The 18,922-nt window shown below is 41.0% G+C and overlaps 1 protein-coding gene across 6 annotated transcripts in view; it reads right to left on the bottom strand.

Moving 5' to 3' along the window:
- mob2a (MOB kinase activator 2a) overlaps positions 1 to 18,922 on the bottom strand; it is a 230,387-nt gene that overhangs the window by 61,506 nt on the left and 149,959 nt on the right. Inside the window, exon 1 of one of the 6 annotated variants that reach the window (XM_060838886.1) lies at positions 3,014 to 3,048. The exons of the other annotated variants lie outside the window; for them this stretch is intronic. Within the exon in view, the coding sequence (XP_060694869.1) occupies positions 3,014 to 3,027 (14 nt within the window). The 5' untranslated portion in view covers positions 3,028 to 3,048. Of the gene's footprint in view, positions 1 to 3,013; positions 3,049 to 18,922 lie in introns of those variants that run through there. 6 annotated transcript variants of the gene reach the window in all.

The raw sequence follows: 18,922 nt of genomic DNA, 5'->3' as shown, positions 1-18,922 counted from the left end.
TTTTATTGTTTCCCCACATGTATGTTCACACCATGGTCAAGCAAAGACTATCATCACCAAAATGAGTGCATCTAACTACCCTGCCTGCCATACAATGATATCGTCATCAATGTTTGCATCATATTAACATTTTCAAAACAGAAACAAACCAGAGGCTAGGTATTTTGGGCAAGTCACCTTCTGATTCCCCAAAAACCTATGCACCACCTACAAGGCACAAGTCAGATTGTGATGGAATATTTTCCACCTGCCTGGATAGTGCGGCCCCAACAAGCAGGAAACTTGACAACTCTGAACAAATAAGTCCTCCAGCTGGCACCTGTTTAAATCACCTGAAGCACCTCAAGTTCCCCACCACCAATGTACCATGAATATAGTTTGTATTATCTAAAAGATCCATTAGAGCAGCAGAACATGGCTTCTTCAATAGCATCTTTTAAATCAGCAATCTCTACTTCCTTGGACAATAATTTTGCAGATCCACATCACTATGACATCACTGGGCAAAAATCCTGGAATTTCCCAGGTAGCAGCACTTATACCACCTTGAGGTCAACTGAGGATAGACAATGAATGCCAAATTGTCAGCAATTCCCATACCCTATGAAAATACAGGGCGACCACTATCTGTGGAACAGTTTTCCACTGTTTCAGTTACTTGCGGTTTACCACGGCCCAAACATGTTTGAGGGAATATTCCAGAATCAGGGACTGGGGGCTGCCAGGCAGATAAGATTCCCATTCAAATGAATGGATTCGCTCTTATTTGCAATTTCAGGCTTCCTCAGTAGGTCTTGGAATGTATCCCCTGCGGATATTGGGGGCAGGAGAATACCGTCCTCTAGCACAGAAACACTGACTAAGATAAAACCTATAGATAGAACGGGTATAGTGGGTTTTCCACAGCACAATCTTATACAGCACGAGGTTGCAGAGGAGCACAACTGTCACATTATAATGGAACGTGCATAATGCTAAAAACTGAAAATGATATTTTTCTTGAAGCCATGAGTGATATCAGTGAAACATTGAAAATGGGAGGCATTTGGCCCATCAACTCTGCTTTGCCACTCAACACAATCATGGTCAATTTTTAAATTCCTGACGAAGGGCTTATGCCCAAAACTTGGACTCTCCTGCTCTTCGGATGCTGTCTGACCTGTTGTGCTTTTCCAACTCCACACTTTTAGACTCTGATCTCCAGCATCTGCAGTTCTCACTTTCTCCTTCTAACTTAATACCACACATCTGTTCTTCCTCAAACCTTTGGACACCTTTAGCATCGATATATCTATATTTCTTAAAACATATTCAATGACTTGACTTCCACAGCATTCTGTGGACAAATAATCAATAGGTTCACCTAACTCCATTGAACAAATTACTCCTCATCTCAGTCTGAAATAGCCTTGTGCCATGGCGCCTTGCTTTCCAACTCTTCAACCAGCGGAAATATCATTCCTGATTCACGTCTGTACATCCTGTCAGAAATGTGTGTTCTCCAATGAGATCCCCTATTATTCTTCTCAACTCGTTGAATTCAGGCCAAGTTGACCCAATCTCTCCTAATAAAACAAACCTGCCATTCCTGGATTAACTCTGAGGAAGCTTAGCTGCAGTCCTTCTAAGGCAAATACATCTTCTCTTCGGCAAGGAAACCAAAACTACAGACAGTATTTCAGCTGCTGTTGCATAATAATCTTTTTAGCTGCAGACATTTTTTGCTCCCATACTCAAACCCTCTAGCAAAGAATACCAATATGAGTTGGCTTCCTAACTATTTGCTTCACTTATATGCTTGCTTCCAATGACCAGTGTATGAAGACATCAAAGTCTCCCTGAATATTAACTTTTTCCAAAATATCACCATTTGAATACTACTTTCCTACCGAACCTGGCAACTTCATACTTACCCATATTATGCTGCAACAGCAATGCATTTGCCTACTTACTCAGCTTGTCTAACTAAGTTAACTTGAAACCTCTTTACATCCTCTTCACCACTTTCACTTCCACCAAGCTTTATGTCATTAGAAAACTTTGAAATATTATTTGACAGAATACCCATCCAAGTTGTTGGCATATATTGCGAAGAATAATACAGTATGGGATCCAGCACTGATCGCTCCAGTGCCCCAACCGTCATTGCATTCCACTCTGAAAATAACCCATTTATTCCTATTATTTGCTAATCAATTCTCAATCCATGCCAGAATATTATCACCAGTCCCATGTATTTTGATTTTGCACACTGATCTCTTATATGAGATTTTAGCAAAATCTTTCAAATAGCTTTGCCATTTACTTAGTTTTCAAACAAGGCACAAAAATTACCATCCTCCTACACAAAGTTCAGCAAAACAGATAATGGATTCTGTAAACTCGTGTAACTTTAAACTATATTGCAAATGGTTTGGACAGTGTTCTGTGCTTTATTGTGGCCAGATTGTTTGAAGTTCTATTGATATCAACTTTAGCCTTAGAATTAGAGGGGATCAATTTAGAATGGAAATGGGGAGACATTTCTTCAGCCAGTGTGTGGTGGGCCTGTGGAATTCATTGCCACGGAGTGCAGTGGAGGCCGGGATGTTAAAATGTCTTCAAGGCAGAGATTGATGATTCATTGCAAGATCAAGAATTTTAGAGCTACAGGGAGTGTGCGGGTAAATGGAGTTGAAATGCCTACCAGCCATGATTAAATGACGGCGTGAACTCGATGGGACGAATGGTCTTACTTCTACTCCTATGTCTATGGTCTTATAACTTTATCATTTCCTCCCTAATGCAATCATAACATTCCCGTTGTCCCTCTAAATTAAAATAAACAATGATGAGCAAACAAATAAAACCAATGCCCATTAAACTTTAGGTTCTCAGTTGTCACATACAATTTATGTTTACGTATTATGGAAGACAGTTATCTTCAAACAGTACAAATGCTACAGTTCAACAGTACACACTGACAAAGACTATCAAGTAACAAATATACGAAATGTAATGACTGTTCAAATACCTGGATCTCCTCATGGACCCTCATCTTGGCAAACCTGTGAGAAATAGATGTTTCAGTGACACACCCATTCAACAGTACCTTCCTGATCCCAGCTACACATTTTCACATTATTTTAGATCAAGGACAGGTGAGAAAGGATAGCAAGAAGCTGAAGTACTAAAGTCAAATTTGAATGCCCCAACACAGCTCACAGCAATTATGCTTACACCAGAACTGGGAAGAGCCACAGATCTTATTATTCAACTTAATGACTAGTGAGAGTGTAAGGGGAACCAAGCAAAATATATGTAATATTGGCTTCCTGAAAATTTAAATTTTAGTAGTTACCAGGTACAGTCATACAATGAGACACTTGGAATGCTGGGTCATTAAAAATTAATTGACTTAAAGTGACAATACAGTAAGGGAATTCTTCTAAGAAGCTACTCTCTAGAAGGGATGCTTTCATCTTGCCCTTGGTATTGTTGATCAACATTCACCGACCATTTCTACATAACTGAACAGGTTCCTATGTTAAGTGCAGCATGTCATTTGCAATGCTCCCACAATTTTCAATTGTCACAACTGTTTAACCTGTTTACATTAGTGAAAGAATTCTGCAACGACTGTCAAATATAGAATACTTAAGGATAAAGACAAATTACCATACATTGGTCAAAATTAAAAATTTGCAAGACTAAGTTTGGACCAGGGAAAGTTTACTAGTACAGAAACAGAAGTCAATGCCACTGCAATCTGCCTTCAAAACTCAATTTTCCCTGCAACTGCATTAGCTCCCAAATACGTTGCTTCACAGAAAAAGGAATACTAATAAAGGCAAAGCAGCTAGAGATATGAAATAAAAACAAAGTGCTACAGAAACTCAGCAGTTATGGCAACATTTGTGAAGAGAGAAACAGAATTGATGTTTCAAGTCCAACCATTCTTCCTTGAAACTGAAGGTGGCTGTTTTTTATGCAATTAACAAAAGGGGGAAGGGGAATGAGTGGGAAAAATGGTGAGGATGCCTGAAGCAAAGATAGAAGGAATGCTTAAAGTAGGACATGAGAATTTATATTGCTCTTTTCCTGGAAGACTAGGGCTAGTTCATAAATGCTGGTATGAGAGCAAGATGGCATATTGCAATGGCAAGCAACTGAAAGCACAGGTCATTCTAATAAAAGAAAATGAAGGTGTTCTCCAAAACAATCACCAAGCTAATGCTGGTCCTGCAACCCTTACGACAAAAAATACTTAATACAAGGAGAAGGCTGGCTACATCAAATAAATGCCTTGCATTTAATAAGTTTTGTTTGCAAACAGAACATTCTGTTTAAAAGTGACAAGTGAAGCAAAGAACCACCATCATATAACCAACACCAGGTATGTCAGACAGATCTTAATATTGAAATCTGACATGCCAGGTCAATTTCAATTCAAACTGGAAAGTTTCACAATTTTAAAACTGGTGTTGAGTATTGGTAGGAAATACACATTGAAAACAGAAAAATTGGGAAGATGCTGAAATATCTTAATAATTCTGTTTGTATATTCTAGAAAGTCCAAAAAGGATGTCAGTGTGTCATATGGAGATGCATCATTAGTCATATACAAGACAGCAAACATTAAAATGCCAGCAAGTTCCTGTACAATTTGGAAGGAATGTGCAAAAGTGGGTGGAGAAGGTAGTTACGAAGTAACAAATGTCAGCACAAATCATTTAGCTTCTCTCCCAAGAACTCAGCAGGAAATTCTGAACTTCAAATTTATGTTATGAAATAAAAACCAAAAAAACTTCAAATTCTGGAAATTAGAAACAAAAACAAAATGATCAGAAAAGCTCAGCAAATCTGGCAATATTTGTTGATAGAAATCAGAGTTAACACTTTGGGTTCAGCTAGGAAAAGGTTGATTATTATGCATACGATGGGGGGGGGGGGGGGGGTAGGAGAGAGAGGAGGAGAAAGAGTAAACAATAGGTGGAGATGGAGCCAAAAAAGAGAGAACGATTGGACAGACAAAGGAGTGGATAACAATCAGCCTAAGAAAATAAAGGCTGCTAATGGAGACAATTAGCAAGACCATAAGACATAGGAGCATAAATTAGGCCATTTGGCCCATCAAGTCTGCCCCGCCATTCAATCATGGCTGATTGGTTTTCCAACACCATTTTCCCACGTTTTCCCCATAACCTTTGAATCCCTTGAAACTTAAGAACATATCTTTCGCTGTTTCAAATATACTCAACGACCTGGCCTCCAACAGCCTTCAGTGGCAATAAATTCCACTGATTAATCATTCTCTGGCTGAAGACATTTCTCCTTATCTCCATTCAAAAAGGTCTTCTCTTTACTCTTAACTTCGGATCCCCATCTGTGGGCGGCACGGTGGCACAGTGGTTAGCACTGCTGCCTCACAGCGCCTGTAGACCCGGGTTCAATTCCCGACTCAGGCGACTGACTGTGTGGAGTTTGCACGTTCTCCCCGTGTCTGCGTGGGTTTCCTCCGGGTGCTCCGGTTTCCTCCCACAGTCCAAAGATGTGCGGGTCAGGTGAATTGGCCAAGCTAAATTGCCCGTAGTGTTAGGTAAGGGGTAAATGTAGGGTTATGGGTGGGTTGCGCTTCGGCGGCTCGGTGTGGACTTGTTGGGCCGAAGGGCCTGTTTCCACACTGTAAGTCTAATCTAATCTCTCCTGCCAACAGAAACATCTTCCCAACATCTACTGTCCTGACCATTCCGTATTCTGAAAGTTTCAATCAGATTCCCCTTATCCTTCTAAACTCCGTCGAGTATTGTCCCAGAGTCCTCAAATGCTCCTCATATATTAAGGTGTTCATTCCTGGGATCATTCTTATGAACCTCCACTGAACATGCTCCAAGGCTAATACATCTTTCCTGAGGTATTACTCTAAATCTGGTCTGACCAGATCCTTATATACCTCAGAAATACATCCTTGCTTTTATATTCTAGTCCTCTCGAGATGAATGACAACACTGTATTTGCCTTCCTAACTGCTGACTCAACCTGCAAGTTCACCTTCAGAGAAACATGGACTAGGACTCCCAAGTCCCTTTGTACTTCATACTTCTGAACTTTCTCACCATTTAGAAAATAATCCACACCTCTATACTTCCTCCCAAAGCGCATGACCTTACACTTTCCCACGTTGTATTTCATCTACATATTCTTTGTTCACTCTAAACTGCCTATATTTTCCTAACAAAGGGGTCCTGCCTGAAATGTTGATTTTCCTGCTCCTCAGATGTTGCCTGGCCTGCTGTGCTTTAATCTGGACTCTGATCTTCAGCATCTGCAGTCCTCACTTTCACCTAAATCTTTCTGCAACCTCCCCACCTCCTCAATATTACCTTCCCCTCCAACTAAATTTGTATCATCTACAAACTTAGTCAGAATGCCCTCAGTTCCTTCATCCAGATCATTAATGCATGAAGTGAAAAGTTGTAGCCCCTGTGTTTGGACCAACACCACTAGGCACCAGCTTCCATCTGGAGAAGGACTCTTTTATACCCACTTTCTGCTTTCTACCGGATAGCATGGATAGAAGATTGGCTAGGACCTGGTCTCTAACACCATGGCCCTTACCCGATACAGTAGTCTCCTGTGCAGGACCTCAAAGGCCTTCAGGAAGCCATTGGCTTTCCTTGATCTAACCTGCTTGTTACCTAGTCAAAGAATTCTAATAGATTTGTCAGGCATGACTTCCCCTTGATGGAACTATACTGGCTTTGCCCCATTTTAACACACTTCCAAATACTCAGAAATCTTATCCGTCACAATGGCCTCCAAAATCTTAACAACTGAGATCAAGCTAATCGGCCTATAATTTCCCGTCTTTTGGCTTGCTCCCTTCCTAAAGCGGGGGGGGGGGGGGGGGGGGGGGGGGGATTACATGAGTGATTTTCCAGTCCTCTGTGACCTTCCCTGACTCCAGTGATACCCGAAAGATCACTACTAAAGGCTCCCCTTCAGAACTCTAGGATGTAGCCCATCTGATCCAGGTGATTTATCCACTTCTAGCACCTTCTCCTTGGTGATGGTCACCGTACCCATCTCTGCTCTCCAACTCTTCAATTTTTGGTATATTACTCAGGTCTTCCACCGTGAAGACTGACGCAAAGTACTTATTCAATTCCTCAGCCATTTCTTTGTTCTCCATTACTCCTCCTCCAGTGGCCCAATGTTCACTTTTGCTTCTCTTTTGCCCTTTATATGTCAATAGAAGCTTTTGCAATCTTTCCTGCTATTACCAGCTTGCTTCTCCTCATAATTAATCTTCTTTTTTCTTATTTCTTTCTTCGTAGCCTTCTGTTGGTCTTTGTAAACTTCCCAATCTTCTGGGGTCCTGCTGCCCTTCGCATGCTCTCTCTTTTGTTTTTATGCTGTCCTTGACTTCACTGGTCAGCTATGGTTGCCTCATCCTCCCTTTGGTATGCTTCTTTATCCTCAGGATGAAGCTTTGCTGTCTCTCTTGAATTACTTCCAGAAACTCCTGCCATTGTTGTTCCACTGTTTTTCTTGCTAAGCTCCTTTCCTTGTCAATTCTAGTCAGCTGCTCCCTCATTTGTCTACTCAACTGTAATACCGTAACATCTGAGTCCACCTTTTCCCTCTCAAACTGCAGAGTAAATTCTCTCATATTATGGTCCCTGCCTCCTCAGCGTGACTAACAATGGGTTGTGTGTAATAGCTGACCATGTGATAAAAAGACCTGGTATATGGACATTGGGGACAGGACACAGGGGATAGTGCTTCAAGCCCTAAAACTGTTGAACTCAATATTGAGTCCAGAAAACCATCAAGTTCCCAAGTGGAAAATAAGCTGCTGTTCTTCCAGCTTGAGCTTCGCTTTGCTGGGCATTGCTCTCACTTTGTAATTAGCCTGCTGACAAGGGTGATGCTGCTGTTGTCTGACAGACCGCCTTCCACATTGCAGAGGCTGAGCACCAGCTCTCAGATACTTCCCATCTCCCCCAGACCATGAGCCCAGCTTAGATTATCAGGCCATTGTGTCCACAATGAGAAAGCGAGGACTGCAGATGCTGGAGATCAGAGTCAAAAAAATGAAGTGCTGGAAAAGCACAGCAGATCAGGCAGCATCCAAGCTGGAGAGTAGACACTGAGCATAAACTCTTCATCAGGAATGTGTCCTCTATGGTCCTTAATCTCATTTCATCTGGTAACCTCCCCCACATTGCCTCCAAGCTCAGTCTCCCAACCCCACACAGCTCACTTCTACCTCCTTCCCAAAATTCACAAACAGGACTGTATGGGCAGACCCATTGTTTCTGCCTGCTCCTGCCCACAGAACTCATCTCTTCCTACCTCGACTCTATTTTCTTCCTCCAGTTGTCCAGTCATTTACTTGTGCAATTCCTCTGACTCCGGATATCAGTTTCAGAATTTCCAGTTTGCAGGCTCCAGCTGCCTCCTGTTTACTGTGGATGTACAATCCCTTTACATGTCTATCTGCATCAGTGTGGTCTCGGGAGTCTCGGCTTCTTTCTCAGATAAGGTCTGAACTGTCCCCATCTACCACCACCCTCCTCCACCTGGCTAAGCTCATCCTCACCCTGGACGACTTCTCTTCTAACTGCTCTCACTTTCTTCAGGTCAAAAGGAGTGGCCAAGGGTACCAGCTTGGGCCCCAGTTAAGCCTCTCTCTTTGTGGGGAGCAAGGAGCATTCCTTGTCCAGTCTATTCTGGCCCCCAACCACAACTCTCTTTTTCTAGTATTTTGATATCATCTGTGCTGCTTCCCTCTCTCTTCCAGAATTGGAAATGTTTTATCAATTTTGCTTCCAATTTCCATCCTGCTCTCACCTTCATCTGGCTCATCTGACACCTCCCTTCCTTTCCTCAACATCGGTTTCCATTTCTGGGGATGGACTGGCCACCAACATCCGTTATAAACCCACGAAACTCAATGTTTACCCTGACCATATATGCTCACACCCTGCTTCCTATTAGACTCCATTCCATTCCTCCAGTTTCTCCAACTCCATCACATCTGTTCGGAGGATGCCAACTTCAACAAATGTGGGCATCCAAAACATTCAACTTGTTCCTCAACGGAGGATTCCCCAGCACTATAGTTGGCAGGGCCTTCATTGTCTGACCCATCTCCTGCACTTTCGCCCTCACCTCCTCTTTGCCCTCCTACTTCACCTACTGTTCCACCAGCAACCACATCCAGAGGATCATTAGCTACCATTTCCGCCACCACCAGTAGGATAGCACCATAAGACACATATTCCCCTGGTCAGTCTTCTGCAAGGAACATTCCCTCCAGGACACCCTAGTCCACTCTTCCTCTCCCATCACATTCCCACAGCCCCATGGCACCTTCCCTTGCAACTGCAGAAGCTGTAACATCTACCCATTTACTTCCTCCCTCCCTCAATATCCAAATGGCCCAAACACATCTTCCAGGTGAAGCAGCATTTTACCTGCACTTCATTCCATCATTTTTACTGCATTTGCTTTTCACAATGTGATCGCCTCCACACTGGGAAAACGAAGCATAGACTGAGTGACTGCTTCTATATTCTGCCCACACAAAAAAAAGATACTGAGCTTCCAGTTGCATGGCACTTCAATACACCGTCTTGTCCCCTGGTCAACATCTGTCTCCGGCTTGCTGCAGTGTTCCAGTGAAACCCAGTACAAGTTGTAAGAACAGCACCTCATTTTTCGCTTGGGAACTCCGAAGCCTTTTGGACTAATCTCGAATTCAACAATTTTAGGGTTGAGGCACCTTTTCCCATGTCCTTACCCCAACGACCACACACCAGGTGTTACCATCACATGGTCTGCTATTTCACACTACCCAATGGTAGCCACTCGTTCCAATAAGTTGCTATTCATTTCGTAGGCTGATTGTTTTCCACTCCTTTGTCTGCCCAATTGTTCTTCTCTCGCTTTGGGCTCTATCTCCACCTCTTGTTTACTCTTTCTCTCTTCCCATTTCCCCCCCCCCCCCCAACTCTAAGTTCTGCATAAAAACTAACTTTTTCCTAGCTACCTCAGAAAGGGTCACGGGACCCAAAAGATTAATTCGGAATTCTCTCTACAGATGCTGCCAGACCTGCTGGCTTTGTTATTGTTTTCAAGTTTACATTGTTTTCTCAGTTCACTAACGTACCAGTGAGCAGGGGATTTTTGTAATATATTTCAGTACAGTGTCAGTCATGTCATTAAAACTTATACTTGCTGTTCAAACATGTATTATTCTTAACAATTAGTAGTGGATTAACATTGCTACAGGTTAATTCAAAACTTGAATTAATAAATAAAATTTTATGATCACAAGATCCTTTTGTTAACTAAACCACTGCTAAAGCAGTATCACAGATTATGAACAAGATGGTAAAGACACCATTAGAAAAGTCAAATCAAACCTTCAAAAGGAGTTAATCTAAGTTTACCTTCATTGCTAAAGCTATTGGAATCTGTTTGGGTGAAAGCATTCCATTGATATCTCTAATCCTGCTCATCTACGTCATACAGAAAGTCATGCACTGCTTATTCAGGGCAACAGCTTTTGATTCCTTCACCTCCACAATTCAGTGTCCCTCCAATAACAAGCCCTTTCACACACTGCCCAGGGGTCACCCCTCATTCCCCATTTCACCAACTAGTTATCTAATTTCAGCAGAGACTGTCCTCTGCTTTGACTGTCAAAACATTGATTCGCTTTGTCCTTCATGTAGTCCATAATTCATTTCCATTTAGAGTCATAGACATGTACAGCATGGAAACAGACCCTTTGGTCCAACCCGTCCATGCCGGCCAGATATCACAACCCAATCTAGTCCCACCTGCCAGCCCACATCCCTCCAAACCCTCCCTATTCATATACCCATCCAAATGCCTCTTAAAGGTTGCAATTGTACCAGCCTCCACCACATCCTCTGGCAGTTCATTCCATACACGTACCACTCTCTGCGTGAAAAAGTTGCCCCTTAGGTATCTTTTATATCTTTTCCCTCTCACCCTAAACCTATGCCCTCTAGTTCTAGACTTCCTGATCCCAGAGAAAAGACTTGGTCTATTTATCCTATCCATGCCCCTCATAATTTTGTAAAGCTCTATAAGGTCACCCCTCAGCCTCCGATGCTCCAGGGAAAACAGCTCCAGCCTGTTCAGCCTCTCTCTCTGTAGCTCAGATCCTCTAACCCTGGCAACATCCTTGTAAATCTTTTCCTTGTTGCACTCCATTGGTCACAGGCCTCCAGTTTGAAAAACAACCCTCCACCATCATCCTCTGTCTTCTACCTTTGAGCCAGTTCTGTATCCAAATGGCTAGTTCTCCCTGTAGTCTGAGAGATCTAACCTTGCTAACCAGTCGCCCATGGGGAACCCTGTCGAACGCCTTACTGAAGTCCATATAGATCACATCTACCACTGTGCCCTCATCAATTCTCTTTGTTACTTCTTCAAAAAGCTCAATCAAATTTGTGAGACATGATTTCCCACACACAAAGCCATGTTGACTTTCCCTAACCAGTCCTTGCCTTTCCAAATACATGTACATCCTGTCCCTCGAGGTTCCCTCCAACAACTTACCCACCGAGGTCAGGCTCACTGGTCTATAGTTCGCCAGTTTGTCCTTACTGCCCCTCTTCATTAGCCAACCTAGAGTCTTCCAGCACCTCACTTGTGACTATCGATGATACAAATATCTCAGCAAGAGGCCCAGCGATCACTTCTCTAGCTTCCCAGAGCTTTTGGGTACACCTGATCAGGTCCTAGGGATTAATCCACTTTTAACCGTTTCAAGACATCCAGCACTTCCTCCTCTATAATCTGGACATTTTGCAAGATGTCACCATCTATTTCCCTACAGTTTATATCTTCCACATCCTTTTCCACAGTAAATACTGATGCAAAATATTCATTTACTTTCTCCCCCATTTTCTGTGGCTCTGCAAAAAGATCACCTTGCTGATCTTTGAGGGGTCCTATTCTCTCCCTAGTTACCCTTGTGTCCTTAATATATTTGTAAAAGCCCTTTGGATTCTCCTTAATTCTATTTGCTAAAGCTATCTCATGTCCCCGTTTTGCCCTCCTGATTTCCCTCTTAAGTATAATCCTACTTTCTTTATAGTCTAAGGATTCACTCGATCTATCCTGTCTATACCTGACATATGCTTCCTTCTTTTTCTTAACCCTCCTATTTCTTTATGCCCTTGACCTCTTACAGTAACCTTCTATATTGTTCCCAAAATCATAAGTAACAGGGGGGACAAACCTTGCCCTATTGTTAGCCCTTACCTCGAGAAATTACTCTTAAAAGTTTTCACCTTGGTCCACTGCCACCATTTTGGGAAGATAGGGGAGTGAAGGCAATATTTCACCCCTTAAAATGCTGAAAGTCTTTTTGTGTCATGGATTTAAGTTCTTCTTATGGGTGGCATGGTGGTTCAGTGGTTAGCACTGCTGCCTCACAGCAGCAAGGACCCAGATTTGATTATAGCCTCGGGCGACTGACTGTGTGAAGTTTGCACATTTTCCCAGTGTCTGCATGGGTTTCCTCCCACAATCCAAAGATTTGCAGGTTAGGTGAATTGGCCATTCTAAATTGCCCACAGTGCTCAGGGATGTGTAGGTTAGGTGCACTAGTCTGGGGTAAATGTATAGTAGGTCTGGATGGGTTACTCTTCAAAGAGACAGTGGGGAGTTGTTGGACCAAAGGGCCTGTTTTCACACTGTAGGGATCCTATGCCTGCTTCATTTGTGAAAGCATTATTTCCAATATTCAAAGTTAAATGGAAAACAGTCATGGTTTTAAATTTAAATTTCTTTATTCTTGCTTAGCCAGTGGAGACATTTCTGAATTGTTTTTGAGTTATTCATGATGTCTAGGCCAATATTTATCCCTCAAATCAATATCACAACAGATTATATTGTCATTCTTCCTTTGCTGTTTGTGCAAGCTTGTTGAATGCACATTGGCTGCCACACTGTGACTTCACTTCAAATTTCTTAGATTATTATAAAATGCTTTGCAACACCAATTTGTCGAGGTCAAAATACACAGAAAAATTCATATGAAATAAATGCGATTTAAAATCTCACTGAGTTTTAAGCGAAAATTTTCTCTAATGGTTGGATTTTACTTGAGTACAGCATTTTTCAGTTTGCACACATATAGGATTTCCAGTACTCAAACAGTGCATGGAAGTGAGGGGAGAAGAATGTTACTACAACTGCCTTCTCATTCAGCCCAAGTTTATATTAACATGGAGTAAACCTTCCATTTTAAACATAAGCAATTTGATTTTCCTCATTATTTGAACCCTTCACAAATAAAGATTTTGCTTACATCAATTCTATCAGTCCCCTTAAAAGAAACTTCAATCTGGTGAACTTAAAATCTGTACCTTCTCTAAAAGAATAGCATTTCTCATATGAGGAGGCAATGTACATAGTATCACAGCTGGGGGTGAATTACCATTCCAGGCAGGAATTCGACCTGCGCATCATTTACATTAGAACTCAGTTGCGTTGCAACATCAGATGAAGAATTTGCCTTTATCAACATTGTGTCTCCATAAGCAAATAGCAAAGTCAGATGAACTGACCATGGGTTGCCAAAAATAATCATTTGCAGCATTGGGAAATTTGTAGCAAAGAAATGCTTTGCTTATCTCAATATGGGTAACATTGCCCACCTGCCTCATGTATTCTTTGTATTGAATTTATAAACAGTCAAACAGTGACCACAAATAACTGATGATAGCATCAAGGAAGTGTTTTAAGCCATGTGAAGTAAACGTCAATTTTATATAAATTCATGGCATAGTAAAATCAGCATTCTATTCACCACGTTCATAATACAACAAACACAAGCAATTTGATTTTCCTCAGTATTTGAACCCTTCACAAATAAAGATTTTGCTTACATCAATTCTATCAGTCCCCTTAAAAAAAACTTCAATCTGGTGAACTTAAAATCTGTACCTTCTTTAAAAGAATGGCATTTCCCATATGAGGAGGCAATGTACTCTTAGAATTTTATGGAGTATGAATGGATTCCTCTTTGTTAAAAACAAAAATGTAAAATTTGATCAAGTTAATTTATTTTTCTAGCAATTATTTAAAAGGAGAAAAAAGTTTAAGTTTGACTGAACATATCAAGCTGAAAGAAGTTCAGAAGAATTACAATTTTTGCACATCCAGGTTCCATCGACTCTGCTGCGAATAAACTGTCCCTCAACCGCAAAAGGGCACAGCATATAAAATAAAACTTAATAACATTTCGTTTGCCCAATTCTCTTCCATTAAGCAGCCAATGGTAAAGCTGTCCAAATATATTCACTGAATTTTTTTTTAAGAAGTTTGTTAATGGAATGTAGGATCAGTGGTTAGGCTGCCCTTCTATTACACATACTTAACTATCCTTGAAAAGGTGCCTTCTTGCATCATTGCAGTCCATAGAGGGTCAGTGCTGTGAAGAAGGTAGTTTCAGGATTTTAACCCAGTGACAATGGAGGAACAACAATATCGTTCCACTTCGGGATGGTATTAAGGTGGGAGTGTTGCTTTTGAGTCAAAAGTGTTGCGCTGGGAAAGCACAGCCGCCAGGGAGCATCCGAGGAGCAGGGCAGTCGATGTTTCGAGCATAAGTTCTTCATCTAATCGCCGATTCTCCTGCTCCCCAGATGCTGCCTGGCAGCTGTGCTTTTCCAGCACCACATTTTTTGACTCTAACCTCCAGAATCTGCGGTCCTTACTTTCTCCGGTTGACTTTCAGCAAGGTTGAGTGTTTGGAAGATGCTGTCAAAGGGATTGAAGCAGATCATTTTCTTGGTGATACACAGTGCAATGTGGAGGAGAAAGTGAATGTTTAACACGGTGAATGGGGTGCTAATCATACAGGCTGCTTTTGCTGGAACTGCACTCATCCTGACAAATGGAGGGAATTTCATTACATCCCTGACTTGTGCCTTCTATCTGGTGGACAGATTTGTGGGACTCTGCAGCTGTTACCTCTAACAGAATTCCTTGCTTCTGACTATCCGTTGTAAGTTTGTACAGTTCAATGAAACTCTCAAGATGTTGATATTAGGGGATTCAGCAATTATCATTCTACTGAATTCCAAGGAGAGACTGTTAGATTCGTTAATGTTGGGGATGGTCAGTGCCTGGCACTTGTTTGGCACAAGTATTACTTGTCACTTACCATCCCAACCCTGGATGCTGACCAGGTCTTGCTGCAGAAAGACATGGTTGCTTCAGTACCTGAGGAATCACAAATGATGCTAAACATGGTGCAGTCAGCACAAACATGACTGACTTTAAAAGTGGAGGGAAGGATTTTGGTAAAGCAGTGGAACATGTTTGGGTCTAGGTCACTGCTGGGGAACTCCTGCAGTAATGTTCTCGAGCTGAGAAGATTGGCCTCTAACATCCACAACCAACATTATTTACATGTTCCAACCAGAAGACCAATCAACAACTATCTTGCCACTGACCTCCACATCTCATGAACAAAAGCATTGTGATAAAAAAAATTACTTCTTAAAAGACACAAGAACAAATGATTGTGAATTATTTGAACCACACAGATTTCCTTATTCTGAACGTAGAGCCCAGAAGAAAGAACAAAATTCAGCATATATATAAACATGTTAGAAACGTTTTGGATCTGATTAAGTTATGAAGAATGGCATCCACCTGAAGAAAAATTGGCACATTAACATTGCGCCTGTCAATGCAATAATAGTGAAAGCAAGAATTATTTTAAAACAATTCCAGGTTCTAACAATGTTTGCTACTAAGGGTGTCTATGTAATTTTACTGAGGAATAATAAAAGCAAGCAGAAACAGAAAGGACCTTTGTGGTTGAGAGTCAGAAGACTTTCATTTTAAATGCACAGGACTTCCATCACAGATGACAAAAATGAAAAGGGCTGTATTCTAACTCAGTGTGCCATTGAGTCTCCTTCCTCCTCTCAGCCCAGTTACAGGAACTTTCTGGTGCATAAAGATAACATTGTGTCTACTGAATTCACTATTCAAAATTATGCTGTAATATGGTACAATATGTCTTAAGACTCTTCGCATCAAAGTACAGTTCAGAAAAGCAATAAAAATCATGCGCCGACAAGAATTCTGGTGACCACACCAGGGAGAAAGAGTAAAGAAACAGAACAGGGTATTTATCTTCAAAATTAAACTAGCTAGACTTTAAAACATGCACACTTTAGTTTTTTTTGTTTAAGCATGGCCTCTTTTGGGAAGCAGACAAAATAATTTCTTTAGCCTTCATAGTTGAGCATATACAGGCCACGGTAGATCTTGTAAAACAGATGTAGACAGCCATACATTCCATACAACCACAAATCTCCAGGGAGAGGCAGACTTCTACATACACCGCCCTTCCCCTTCATGACTGCAAGGAAATACATCAGCAACTTCTATATATAAAGCGCTCATAAAAACATGTCACATATGTCAATCCATAGCTATAAATTATTTTTTTTATTTACCCCTCAACTATACTTTTATAATGAAGATGTAAAGTAGAAGATGAAAGACATTAAAGCTTTCCTAAATAAATTTGCTGTTTGAAAGTCCCCACTCTGTTTAAAATTGTAATTTCACAATTGGAAGGGTCAGAAAAGAGTCCTGTTTGTGCCAAACAATTGAACAGAAATTGCCATTAGAAAATCACCTGCTCAGCAGAAATGAGACTCAAAAATCTGGTCAGTGCATTCTCCTCATAGAACATAGAACAATACAGTGCAGAACAGGCCCTTCGGCCCTCGATGTTGCACCGACCTGTGAACTGTTCTCAGCTCGTCCCCCTACACTATCCCAAAATCATCCATGTGCTTATCCAAAGATTGTTTAAATCTCCCTAATGTGGCTGAGTTAACTACGTTAGCAGGTAGGGCATTCCACACCCTTACCACTCTCTGAATAAAGAACCTGACTCTGACATCTGTCTTAAATCTATCACCCCTCAATTTGTAGTTATACCCCCTCATACAAGCTGACGTCATCATCCTAGGAAAAAGACTTACACGGTCTACCCTATCTAATCCTCTGATCATCTTTTACGTCTCTATCAAATCCCCTCTTAGTCTTCTTCTTTCCAATGAGAACAGGTTCAAGTCTCTCAGCCTTTCCTCATAAGACCTTCTCTCCAGACCAGGCAACATCCTGGTAAATCTCCTCTGAACCTTTTCCAATGCTTCCACATCCTTCTCGAAATATGGGGACCAGAGCTATACATATTTTTATGAATTTTACTTCCATCATTGGTGCAAGAAATATTGCAGCTTATTGGTTTCACGAAATTTTCAAGAGCTTCATACTGAGCTTGAACTGCAGTGGTTAATCACAAAGACAATAAAACAATGTAGCTCATTCAAATCCAGGAAAAAACACAATTTTCTCCATAAAATAAGTTTTATTTTAGTGACAATAAAGACACTTAGAAACAAGGGTAGTCCTTCCAAATTACATAAACTGACTTTTTTTTTAAAAAGTCCAAGTTAAATTACAGCACCAACTTTTTTTTTCTATGATATCTTTAATGTATAAAGCAAAGCACAGGTTTTGGTCAAAACCTTGGGTAAGATGTTTTTGAAAAGTCTGTTCAACATAAGTAAATAAAGAATTCCATCCATGAATTATCTGACAGGTCTTCTGATAGTATGAAGATGGATGTGAGGGCAGCGAGAAGTGTTGCAGAGGTAGAACCAGATGTCATTATTATTCATCTGGAGTTTGACCAAATGACTGGATGATGTCATCATGAATCAATGCGTGGATTAAAAAAAAGTATGGAGCCAATCTTACATCAGTCTATTGCATTTCTTGTGAAAAGAACAAGAGCAAAAAGGTGGAAGGAACTGTGCACTCTTTCACGGTCAGCCAGAAGGGGCCTGCATGATGGAAGGTTACATTTATATAACATGAACTGACATTTTAGTTGCGTTTAACATTCTAATACTGAGCTGCTAGTTGCATGGTGATCCAAATCAAAAAGTAAAAATTTAGATCAAACATGAACATAGATGTAAAAAAGGTAAGCCAAGTAAGTGAATGCAAATTTCTCCAATCTTCCCTCATCCTCCTCGAGAATGTAGCAATCTAGCACCACCCTCCAGTTACTTGCCAAACATTATTCTTCTATCAGTATTCTGATCTCAACAAGCCAGTAAAATGTGGTTCCCTAACATACATATTTTCTAGCAAAGACAACTGATTAAGACGACAGACTTTGCAATACCTTGCCTTTTATCATTCTGGCCCAGCGACACTGAACTGGAATGATAAATCTCTCCTCTATCTCTTTAGAGTTCCCTTACCCACTGCCCTACAGTTGCATGAAATGTTCAATACCAAATGCCCGAAGTAGAGAATTTACTCACTGAACTACTGAAGGACTCGACTGTCTTTCACATTTACCTTCTCGGCTTACAAGTTCAGATACTGTAGTGTTTGGTATTTGCAACACAAATGGTTTTCGGTCAGAACAGGATTTTAAGTTCCATCTATTCAAATGATATGTTTCCTAATATTGTAAGTGATTAAATTTGTAATATAAATGCAATGTCACACAACATCCTCATGCAACGTAATGACTTCATAACATTCCGTAACACTTTGAAAATGAAACAGAATCTACAATAATGCTGACCAACATCTATACATGATCAGCATATTATTGTCTGTTTTCATATTGCTGTCTGCTACTCAAGTTATATGCTCACTAAATGTCACTAAGAAATTCTGATCACCACGAATGAAGGCAAACATTCAATGTGACCATAAAGATGCAATTGCTAGAAAAACTCAGCAGGTCTGTCATTATAGAGTCATAGAGACGTACAGCATGGAAACAGACCCTTTGGTCCAACCCGTCCATGCCGACCAGATATCCCAACCCAAT

The sequence above is a fragment of the Hemiscyllium ocellatum genome, chromosome 18 (genome assembly GCF_020745735.1).
Source record: "Hemiscyllium ocellatum isolate sHemOce1 chromosome 18, sHemOce1.pat.X.cur, whole genome shotgun sequence".
NCBI lineage: Eukaryota > Metazoa > Chordata > Chondrichthyes > Orectolobiformes > Hemiscylliidae > Hemiscyllium > Hemiscyllium ocellatum.
Note: the sequence above shows the minus strand (reverse complement) of the source record. Positions and strands in the feature narration are given on the sequence as shown.